This window comes from Pelecanus crispus, chromosome 8, assembly GCF_030463565.1.
Source record: "Pelecanus crispus isolate bPelCri1 chromosome 8, bPelCri1.pri, whole genome shotgun sequence".
Taxonomy (NCBI): domain Eukaryota; kingdom Metazoa; phylum Chordata; class Aves; order Pelecaniformes; family Pelecanidae; genus Pelecanus; species Pelecanus crispus.
The window spans coordinates 21,847,175-21,859,606 of NC_134650.1; the positions used below are offsets into that span (position 1 = coordinate 21,847,175).

The 12,432-nt window shown below is 42.7% G+C and overlaps 1 protein-coding gene across 1 annotated transcript; it reads right to left on the reverse strand.

The window, feature by feature from the left end:
• Positions 1-1,808: 1,808 nt before the first annotated feature.
• Positions 1,809-11,433, reverse strand: LOC104033819 (protocadherin alpha-C1). Its single transcript, XM_009486605.2, is given in 6 exon segments — positions 1,809-1,863; positions 2,227-2,294; positions 8,536-10,962; positions 10,964-11,038; positions 11,040-11,235; positions 11,237-11,433. Coding segments are annotated over 6 exon segments (3,018 nt in total).
• Between the last annotated feature and the right edge of the window lie 999 nt (positions 11,434-12,432).

Here is a 12,432-nt window from a genome sequence, read left to right on the forward strand (position 1 = left end):
GGCAAACCCATTTGTGGGATTACTTTTGCTCAAGGACCTAGATGCACTTGGTAGGTAACATGGAAGGATGGGGAAGTCCAATGTGTACCTCAAGGGGATTTGATTTTGGGTGAAAATAGCCAATGAACTGAATTGTATGATATTAATTGCTATATAATACTGTATGTTATCACTTTTATGGGTGCTATATACCATATCAGCAGTATTACAATAAAAATCACCCAGACTAAGGAAGAATGAACTTTAATAAAACCAAGCAAAGTGCAGCAGTGATGGAACCAGAACTGGCTTCAACATGCCACAATCCAACACCTCACACCACCTCTCCTACCCCAAAAGGCTGTTATGACAGATCGAGCCCAAAGTCATGGACTAAATGAATGCAACAGACATTTTAGAGGGATGGCCCACAGACTAAGGGAATGATATCTGTGTGTATATATCAAAAGACAGTAAAAGTGGTGGTGATTAATTAGAACACATTGGAAAGGGTAAGAACTGGGCATGACGTAGATGTTATAGAATAAGGGGTGGATAGTGTCCTGGCTTCAGCTGGGACTGAGTTAATTTCCTTCCTAGTAGCAGGCATAGTGCTGTGTTTTGGATTTAGGATGAGAAGAATGTTGGTAACACACAATGTTTTAGTTGTTGCTAAGTACTGCTTACACTAGTCAAGGACTTCTTCAGATTCCCATGCTCTGCTAGGTGCACAAGAAACTGGGAGGGGGCACAGCCAAGAAAGTTGATCCAAACTGACCAAAGGAGTATTCCATACCATATGACATCATATTCAGTATATAAACTGGGGGAAGTTGGCCAGGGGGCAGTGACCTGTGATCAGTAATCAGTGATCTCAGGAACTGACTGGGTATCAGTCAGCAGGTGGTGAGCAATTGCATTGCGCATCACTTATTTTGTATACTATTATTATTATTAATTTTCCCTTCTTTTTCTGTACTATTAAACTGTCTTTATCTCAACCCATGAATTTGACCTTTTTTTTTTTTTCCCAGTTCTCTCCCCCATCCCACTGGGGAGCGGGGGGAGTGAGCAAACAGTTGTGTGGTGTTCAGCTGCCTACCGGGATAAACCACAACAGGACAACACAGAATCACAGACTGGTTGAGGTTGGAAGGGACCTCTGGAGGTCACTTTGTCTACCCCACTGCTCAAGCAGAGCCAACTAAGGCAGGTTGTCTGGGACCATGTCCAGATGGCTTTTGCATATCTCCAAGGATGGAGACTCCACAACCTCCCCGGGCAATCTGTGCCAGTGCTCAGCATCCTCACAGTAAATTAAAAAATATTTCCTTATGCTTAGATAGAACCTCTGATTTAGTTTGTGCCCATTGCCTCTTTTCCTCTCACTAGGCACCTCTGAAAAGAATCTGGCTCTGTCTTCTTTACACCCTCCCTTTAGATATTTTCATATATTAATGAGATCTTGCCCAAGCCTTCTCTTTCTCTGGGCTAAACAGTCCCAACTTTCTCAGCCTTTCCTCATATGAGAGGTGCTCCAGTCCCTTAGTTATCTTAGAGGCCTTTCACCAGACTCTCTCCAGTAGCTTCGTATCTCTCTCATACTGGGATTCATGGAATCTCACAAAGTTAGAATACTGAAATCAGGCTTAATTCATGTCTTAATACGATAGGTCTGATCACGACTCTGTGAATTTAATACCATGCAACGAAAACTGCTTTAACTATAAGGATATTGCACCAATCTCCACGTAACTATTGGCTCAAAAGCAGAGCCTAATAGGTATGTAAAATACATTCCCAAGACACATAGAAAACAGCTATGTAGTTCAAAAGATGAAGAGCCCATTCAGCTGTAAAACTTCCTTGCTCAGCTTCTGCACCCTACAAAGGAATTGGAAAAGGATGAGGAACAGCACAGAATTTTTTGGAACCAACAGCTTCAGGTTTCATGAATGAACATCATAAACTTTGATTTTGCAGACCAATCGTGCAAAGATGTTTGACTGTGAGAAGGGACCTTTTGCAGAAAGAAAATAAAAGCCACTAAATGAGGTGTCAAGGAGGAAAGACCTATCAGGCTGGGACAAGCCCAGAGGGAGATGGAAGAAATAACAGATCAAAATATTAAAAAAAAAAATCCTTCACAGAAAAAAAGAATCCAAAAACCAAAAATATGTTCATTTTCCTTAGAAAGACTGCTCAGAGACTAGAGAGTACAAACCTTTTCTTTATTTCTTAATGTACCTTCTTTCTCTGATATTTAATTTCCACTTGCAGTATTTGTCAAATTTGCTGTTATTCTCCAAATGCCTCTGATAGCATCAAATCTTTGAGCCATTGCCCTGTCTTACAAGTCTGAACTGAATATCTTAATTCCCACTTGTCTGCTTGCCTCCCTTTTCAGTTCTGGTGTTGGATTTTGTTGCTATTCTTTTGATTAATTGTGACTTCAAACAATCCTCAACAAGTCACACTCTTAGCAGAATTCCTTTTGTTACATTGAACAAAATGTAACAAAAAGCTAACTGTAATCCCCAAAATTCATATCATGAGTATTATTCTAGGGGGCCACACTAAAAGCCCAGCAGCCTCTCTCCAACAGGACACAGAGGATGCACAGGCCAACAGTACAAAAACATGTCATATGTGGACCAATCATCCCCTTGAGACAGTATCCCATTTATGATAATAAATCTATACTTTCCTCTATTTTCAATATCTTGAGTGTGATGTTGACTATATGACAAATTACTCTGAGGGAATGGAAATTGCTATCACAAAGGCAGAAGTAAAATGCAGCATCTTTCAGCATCTTCAAACCCCTGCTACCTGATTTCCATCACAGATTTCTAAAAGAACAGACAAGTAAGTGTAGGATTGAGGAGGGTTTGTTTTGGCTTGGGTGGGTTTTTTTGTTGTTGTTGTTGTTGGTTGGGGTTTGGGGGGGCTTTGGACGGGGAGGGGGGGGAGGGGCATTTCTTTTTAAGATAAACCTGTCAGGTCTGGAGTAGAATGATCAGATTGAAGAAAAGCAACTGCAGCGCCAGTAATTTAGAATGGTAAAATCCAGCCTATGTGACCACAAGTCCACTAGCCTGCCTGTTTGGATAAAAATTTGGAGGAAGGGATAAATGACAAATGAAAGTACACTGAAAAGGAAAGAAAATTCTTATAGATTTATCAAACACAACTATTTGCTAGACTGGTCTTCAGTTCTCTTGAATGAAAACATAAACTGAAATTCATCTTATCTATTCTGATTTCAGTAAAACATTCAACACAGTGCTACACTGAAAAAATTAACAATGGCACAAGAAGTTGGGCTGTTCTAACAACAGTTGAGGAAGACAATGATATGGCATCATTCACTGCAGGAACAACTTGACACCTGTCACAGAAATGGAGGATGTCTAATAACCCAAAGTGCAGACTCCCATAAAGTACTACTTATATCAACTAGTTTCAGTCATTTAAAAGTTGTGCATCTAGTCTCAGCATTATATCTAGACTATGTCTAAACTCTTGTGTTTAAGATGAACAGGATGAGTTGCTCTCAGCAGGTGGCTATGATTTTTTAACATCTAAGGTTCAAACATCAAGCATTTAGATGGAAGAAGTTAGGCAGGAAAACCACCATCTTAGGAACCAGCCTTCCCCCATCCACTCTACCCCAAAGAAGTCCTGCAATAATACTTACATGACTGATCAATCAACATATTACAACTATGGAGAAGGTAACTACCATCCCAAGAGGTATCAGGTGATGTATTCCCTATCCCCTGGACAGGGAAGTATTCCTATCACTGTGTAGGAGGCCCTTTGTCTGAAATATTATATATAATTCTGGTCACATATTTGCAATAAATAAATATCCACAAAGGAAGAACAGATGCAGAGAATGGATATTAGCATGATCAGACAAGTGCAGAAGCGACCTTAGAAAAAAGACTGGAAGAGAATGACTTGTTTAGCTGAGTCAAACAAAGTCTAAGAAAAGATGTGGTTGCTCTCTAAGCTACAAAGAAAGCACACCCCAAAGAGGGAAAAGTACTTACACTAAAAGAACATTGTTGGCACAAGAACAAATGTCTACAAATTCACATCAAATAACTGTTGACAGGATGTCAAAAGAGGGTTTCAAAGCCTTAGAGGAATAACTTCCCAATAGGAATACTGGTTACAACCTAGTGAATTTTGCAATTAAAATTAGTATTTTTACAATTAAAATTTAAATCTCTGAATTTGAAGATTTAAGATTAAATGGTGGCTGATATAGGAAAGGACTGCACTTGATCCAAATTGTGTTTTCTTGTTCTATGCTTTCATACAAGAATTACTACTCACATCTACCCTCCCTCAGCCCAGTTCACCATCCAATTTCATCCTTCCCTGCCCATCATTGCCTTTGCCTTATGCACCTCCAAATACAGTCACATTACCCTCCACATCCCTACATTACCCTCCACATCCCCTCAAGCCCTTTGTCTCAAGCTACTCCTCCTGTCACTCTCCCTTCCACTACCTCTAACAATAATAATCCAAGGCAGCCATCAGACAAGCAACGTTTCAGCCCAGGCATTTGTAGCCTTTCCTGGACACAGTGTTTTTTTGTTGAACATTGGAGCTGCATCCTTCTTTACGAAAGGTAATTGAAGCAGTCAGAAAGAGGGAAATCTATAGCAGTTTCCCTTGCTGAATTTTCTTTGATCATCACTCTTTCTAGGATTTTCTTGGCCTGACCCCAACAGTAACTTCTGTAGCCAAGAAATCTGCCTACACAACTGAATTCTTACAATGTGGGCATAAGACTACCGGTACTAGGCAGGTTGTTATCAGCACGGACAGAAAAAATTAGGAAGGTGCTTCACCCTTATATTTGGCTATGTTATGGGGCATGCTCCCATCAGAATGAGTTGCAGGGAGGGCTTGCTCACGTGGCTGGTCTTTACTTGTGTAAGCCAGCCACTGATGCTTAGCCTGCAGCAGTTCAGCCTAGATTGCATGCCACTGTCTCAATGTGGAGACAATGTCCCAAAGTGCATCCACTTTTGTCACTGGAAATGCATAAAATGATTCCATTCCTACTGCAGTTTAGCAAGAAATAGTCTCCACTGCTAGGTTTGTGTCTATTTTTGGATGTAACCTAAATATTGAATGTCAAATCACAGAGAGGTCACTACACTCTGAATGTAGGAATATTTTACAGGCCTTTTGTGTAGCACAATGGACAACACAAGCAAACAAAAGAAATGTAACAATCCATGGTCACATCACGATCCCAGAAATACTCAGTGAACTACTGCTTACGTTAGTAATCCCACTAGTGCCTTTGTCTCTAATACAGCACAGTAGCACAGCAGTGTAACATGCTTTTCACTTAGCTGTCACTTATGCTACATTGCAGAAAGACTCGGCAAAATAGTGAGATACAGCTACAGTTTACTATACTGCTGTTATGGCCACACATAGTTCTATATTTAGCTCTAACCTAAATAGAAGATGTAAAAGCACAAAACGGTCTTGTGCTTCTGCATATGTAAAAATCATTCAAGCCTATCAAGCACATCAAGACCAAGAATAAAGAAGTTAACCTAAATTTTTAAAATACATTTAACTTCTGGAATTTCAATTAACTTTTTGTATATGTAGACATTTTTTCTGTCTTCGACATACCAAAACCTGTAATCCCCCCCCTAATTAAAAAAATAAAATAATCGAAGATATTTAAGTTCTGCTACAATTACAGTTTTGGAGTTGTTTCCAGTGCCTTTTAAATATTTGACACTTTCTTTTTGTTACATTCTTATTCTTAGGGAGCAATGCAATGATCCCTCCTCAGAAGTTCAAAGGGTCACATATGTTTATGTTTTTAACTCCAAATAGGTCAGTCTGAAAGCACTTAAAGACAAAATTTAGTCAACACCCAAACTGAAATTCCTATTGGTAAACACTGAAAAATTATAATCCTCTCATTTTAATAAAAAATTAGTAAAAATATTCCTCACTAATAAAGTGACTGTGATCTTTTTGCATAGAAATCGTATTTAAGTCTACAGGGATTTGGACTAAGGAATAGTTTTCAAGAATGAGTGTCAGTTCTCTTTCCCACCTCAGATGACTGGAAACTATTTTCTAAGCATCTCTTAACATAATTATACTTTATTTTAAATCTTGGTGAATCTAAAGCATGTACAGAAATGAAAATACAGAAACTGCAGCTTCTGACCACTCCTGATTATTTGAATATGAATGTCATTTTAATAACTTGCAAATTTTGCAAGAAATATGTAAACTGTATATATAGACATATATGCATGTATATATATGTAGTTGATTCTCCAGTATACTAGCCACTGGAATCATCAACACCAAATTAATAACAACTGACATCCTTTTGTTTCTAAGGGTACATAAGTTTTCACAGTCTCTGCTCCCCTACTCAGCTCAATTAATGAATAGCCTTTGGACTTTCCGCAGAGGTCACATCTATGGTTACCTATTTCTGCATATTAGGAGCTAATAAAATTGCCAAAGGTGACATCTCAGATTTATTTTGCCCACTATCAAGAGCTCCTAAAAAGGTGTCTCATATTTCAAATTTAAAAATTCACCTGAATGACTGAAATACATGAGATGTAATGAGACACGTTTTGATTGTTCTCATTACAGAGATAGAGATACTTTTGCATTTTTACTATTATTCAGTCCATTAATGTGTTGATAGCCTGAGTTTCAAGATCTTTCTCAATAGGAACATGGAAATTAGTTGTGCCAGGGGTTTTTTATATCACCTTTGTTACAGAAATTTTGCAATTATGAACTACTCTCCAGCCAAGAATACACCCCAGGACACTATCAGGGTTCTTGCAGACACCTTCTGAGTTAAGAGATTGCCAAGAAGGTTTTTAACTCCCCATTACAAAGGTTCTAACTTAGCCTTTTTTTTTTTTTTTTCAGATCCTCAAAATAATCAATGATATTCCCAAATTACACCAATGCATTAGGTACAAATTCTTCTTTACATACTGTCACTGCTATTTTTCTGGACTCTACAATTTCTTACTGAAAGACACTGACACTTCTGCTTTTGCAAGATTTATTCCAACTCCCCCTTTGCATAGTGAGACCCATGACATGTGCAACCCTTTGCCACTACAGAGAACTGATTATGACTTAAAACTGATTATAACTTTGATTAAATACTAGATAAACCATCATGTAAGTCAAATAACAAATATTTGAGAAAAGATTTGTCAATAAGATATATGTGGAAAAAGGTGTTCAGAAAAGGGTGAGAGGGGAAAAAAAAAAACACAAACCAACTTCACCTTGCCAACAGATAAATAAGACAAGGCATGATAAACTAATTTTATAGTTAAGAGCAAATCAGGAGTCTTTTCTAGAAGAAGGGAAAACTTACTAAAAATCACTACTTGGAAATTCAAGAATTATAAAAGGAAGTGCTATATAGCTGAATATGTATTTGATTATCCAAAGAAGTTGCTGAAGCTATCCTTACATCAAGGTTCAAAAAGGGGTTGGCCTTCTACATGTATTTAAAAGTACAATAATGGTTTCAAAAATGAAAATAAAGGTAATGGTTAGAGACTTAGGACAACCTCTAATAATTGTAAATTAGGATAAAAACAACAGCAGGAAGCAGATTACACTATGTCTGTCTAACATGGGTTCTTACATTTGCCTTAGAAACATCTGGAATAGCTCTTACCACAGAGCACTGGCCTGGACAGAGCCAACAGTGGTTAGTTACTATTATGCACACTAAGGAAATTTGACACACTGCAGGCAAAACATCTTAAAACTTCACAAAACTATAAAGATGACTCACAGCACCTACTAAAAATACAACCAGTGCTACTCTGCATATAAGAAAACTGAATCTTGGACAAGTGACACAGGAACACCCAGCAGATCAGACCTGCAGACATATCCTACCTTGTAGCTCTAAACCGTGATCAAAATAAGATATTTTCTTCTGCAAAGTCACCCATGACACTACTGACAAGAAACCAGCTTGGTTAGAGGCTCAGAAGAGAATTATTTTAGATTCACAAAGCCTAAGGATTGCTTGGAACAAGAGAAGAACGCTACAAATTAAATTTCCTAAAGAGATGCTGAATATTGAATTCCTGCTGCTCCACCATAGGCTTACCTTGGGCATTGCAAAACAGCCTCTTGACTCAGCAAACTACCCACCTCTCAATGAAAAACTCTCAGGAATGGGGGTGGGGGGTGGGGGGGAGGGGCTTCCAAGGTATTCAGTTTTCATTTACATCTTCTTTACCTTCAGTTATATCTGAAGGTCCTAAATGTTTTTGAGGAAAAAAATCTTTTTTATCATCTCATGACCATATTTCACCCAAAGAGATCTTGGTTTTAGGGAAGATATAAAAGGAAATTAAGTTTCCTCCAGGTGCCATGAAATGATGCCTGCTCTCCTGCAAATACCCTCAGTACCTTCTTCCACACTGACAGCAACCCAGTGTAGGCCATATGCCTGGGAGAAAGAAAGTGAAAGGAAGAAGAACTTACCATAAGGACAGCACTCAACCGATCACGTTGGACCTGCTGCACTTGGATGCAGGGTCCTGGCACTTGTAACCTTGAGCCACTGAAAATATTCCCAGCATCACCATTTGGGATGCCACTGTTACTAGGCCCAAGACCTACAGATGCCCTGTACAAGTAGGTGTGAGTCAGTTTACCCACACGAGTGACCTCCAGCATGTCTGGTGGGAGGTGGGAGCTTGGAAGCATGTGCACACTATAGCAATACTTTTCATACTCATCAGCTGGGCAGCAGCAGCCACTGCAGCAGCAAGTCTGGCAGTGGCACAGCCTCACAATGGCAAGAAAGAGGAGGAACACTGCAAAGATGCAGGAGACACAGGCAAGGGAAATGATCAAGTAGATGTTTGTAGCGTTGAGCAGTGGTGGTGGCTCGCCACTGTCATCAAAGTCTGGCAGTGCCTGAGGCAGGGTATCAGCCAGCAGGATGCCCACCGTCACAGTAGAAGAGAGTGGCGGATCCCCATGGTCCCGCACCACCACAACCACCTTGTGCTTGAGGAAGTCAGTGGAGCGCATGGAGCGCATGGTGCGCAGCTCACCAGAGTGTGGTGCCAAGTGGAACAGGGTGGAGTCAGAGGAATGGGCAAGGTGATAGGAGAGCCAGGCATTCTGCGCATTGTCCTCATCATCTGCCACTACTTTGGTCACCAGGTAGTCCTCATCAGCCAGGCGGGGCACAACTTCCACAGCTACTGAACCATTCTCGCTGGTGGGGTACAGGATGGCTGGGGCATTGTCATTCTGGTCTGAGATGTAAACATTCACAGTTATGGCAGCACTCAAGGCCGGTGACCCATTGTCCTTGGCTTCCACTTGGAAATAGAAGCTCCTAAGCTGCTCAAAGTCAAAGGCACGTTTTGCATAGATGCTCCCGTTGGCCAAGCTCATGGACAAAATGCTGGCCAGGGCACTGCCTGCAACTGTGGAATTCCTGAGCATGTAAGAGACCTGTCCATTGTCCCCCATATCAGGGTCAGATGCTGAGACCTGGCAGAGAAAAGCACCAAGTGGATTGTTCTCCTCCACAAACACATCAAAATTGTCAGCGCTGAAGACAGGTGGGTTATCATTCACATCAGAAATCTGCACCCAAAGGGTCTTCTGAGTGGTGATGGGTGGAGAGCCCAAGTCTGTGGCAGTAATGGTGATGTTGTACCCACTGATTAGTTCTCGGTCAAGAAGCCCACTGGTGACCAGGCTGTAGTAGTTTTCAAGGGAAGGCTTTAACTGGAAGGGAAGGTTATCGGGGATCTGGCAGGTTACTTTCCCATTCTCCCCAGGGTCCTTATCCATAATACTCAGCAGAGCTATCACTGTGCCAGGAACAGCATCCTCGGGAATGGGACTGGAAAGGGATGTAATTGTTATCTCTGGACCATGATTGTTCACATCAGTGATTTCCACCAGAAGCTTAGCTGTGCTGGACATGCCAAATGCCCCATTATCCCTTGCCTCAATAAGCATCTCGAGGAGAGGTCTCTGAACGGCTAAAACACCATTGACTGTCACCTCCCCAGTGTGCGGGTGAATTAAGAACATTCGCTGTAGATCAGCAGAAGTAATATTGCTAAACGAATACCTGACCTCTCCATTTGCACCTTCATCCAAGTCCGTGGCATGCACTTGCACTACCAAAGTGCCACTGGGGGAGTTTTCCAAGATACTTCCCCTGTAGACTGAGTGCTCAAATTCTGGTGCATTGTCATTGGTATCCAGCACAGTGACAATGATTGGGACATCACCGAACTTCGGAGGATCCCCACCATCTTTGGCTGTAAGGAAAAGTCTGTGAGTGGCTTGCTGCTCCCTGTCTAAGGCTTTCTTCAGCACCAATTCAGGATATTTACTCCCATCTCCGCGTGTCTGCATTTCCAAATGGAAATGTTCATCAGGGCTCAGAGTGTAATTCTGGACACTGTTGGTACCTTCATCAAGATCTTGGGCGTTGGGGAGTGTAAACCGTGCCCCAGGTGACAGGAACTCAGGCACGTTTATATGATATTCACTTAAGGGAAAGCTGGGGGAATTGTCATTTATGTCCAAGACTTTAAATTCCATCCTATAAAGCTCTAGGGGGTTGTCTAACACGAGTTCATAATTCAGAAGACAGGCAGACTCTAATTCACAAAGCTGTTCTCTGTCTATGGGCTCATTAACAGACAAAGCCCCTGTGCTTGCATTTATATTAAAATATTGCTTACTTGAACCGGTGATCATGCGAAATTTCCGAGCTGAAAGTGTAGCTGCATTTATTCCAAGATCCTTTGCTATGTTCCCAACAGACGCTCCACACTCTGTTTCCTCAGCAATGGTATACACTACTTGCCCGTTCGCGGTGCAGCAGATAAGGCAGAAGACCATTAAATACACCCGCATTCTTCCTCCCCTGGCTCAGCTCCCCGCAGACCAGCTCAGCAGGAACATAATCCAGAATTTCAGCAAACCCCCGAAGTTCCCAGCGCGAAGTGAACAGACACCAGGGCACAGCGGCGGCAAGGGGAGAAGCTCGCTGCCGGCGCGGGAGGTGCCCTGGCTCCGCGGCGGCTCCCCCGCCCCGCACCGCCGGCTGCCGTGCGGGGAGAGGCGGCAGCTCCGCTGCGCTGCGCCCGCCGTTGCCGCTCTCTGTGACCGGCGCGGCGGGACCCCGCGCGTCTCTTACCGGCGTGCGGCGGCGGCAGCGCCACCCAGAGGCCGCGGCGACACCTGCGCCGCCGGGGGAGAGGGCTGCGCTCCCTCCAACGCTGCCACCTCACCGGCCGGCAGCTTCTTCACCACCACCACCCCCCCCCCCTTTCTTTTTTCTTCTTTAAACGCCCGACGGAGATCCGAGGGAGCTCCGGGTCCCCGAGTCCACGGCATGGATGCGTTTCCCTGAAGGACAGATGCAGCCCCCCCGCCCTGCTCCTTGCAAGAGAGGCAGCGACAGGATGCGCTGCCGCACGCTGTCAGAGTACCGCGGTGGGAGAGAAATGCGTATGAGAAGTGACAGGCATCGGCTAAACGTGGGTCAGCACAGCCCAGGCAGTCTCCGGCTGAGCACAACATTTCCCAGAGGGGTTTTAAGAGCAAATTAAAGGAGGCAGTGTACCCCTGTTAAAAAAAAAAAAAAAAAAGGAAGGGGGGGGCACTTTTCTTTTTTTCTCCTTCTGGACAAGGAAAATTGACACAGATTATTGGAGAGAAGGATCTCTGATAGTCCCCAGTCAGATCACCCACAGACGAGCTCCCATCCAGCCTGCCAAAGCAGGATGGGGATGGCTCGGGTGGGCAGGAGAAAGTGGGAGGCTGCAGCAGTCCAATTACTTGCAGAAAAGTAAATATCAGTGCCAGAGAGATCTTGCATTTAGGACATGCCCAGGAACTGTGGGGAGAGACGAGCTGGTACCACACAGAGATAGGAGATCACAAGTGAAAAAAGAAAAAAAAAAAGGGGGGGGGGGGAATCAAAGCTCTCTGCTCACCTGACTTTCTGCACCGAGAGCACAGTTAGCAACTACCCCCTAAGCAGGTGGGAGAGGGCAGAAAGCATTTCAAAATACCCTTCTGGAAAACCCTCCTGGAATGACCTGTGGCAGCAATTTACACAGACAGGCCTCAAGCCCTGACAAGCCCGCTGGTCTCCTCTGTTCCTAGCATCCTTCTGTGAGAGATTATTATCATGAGATCCTGATCAATCAAAAGCAAGAGGCTATAAATGTGCAACAAGGACAGATCTTAACCCTTCTTGTGTTCATTGTGTTTCTTTATGCAGCTGAGAATTTCTGGCCAAGTGAAAAAGAACATTTCAATTATACATAGTACCAGGGCCTTTCAAAATAGGAGAAAATTGGGACCACAGCCAAGATTTGTACATTAAAT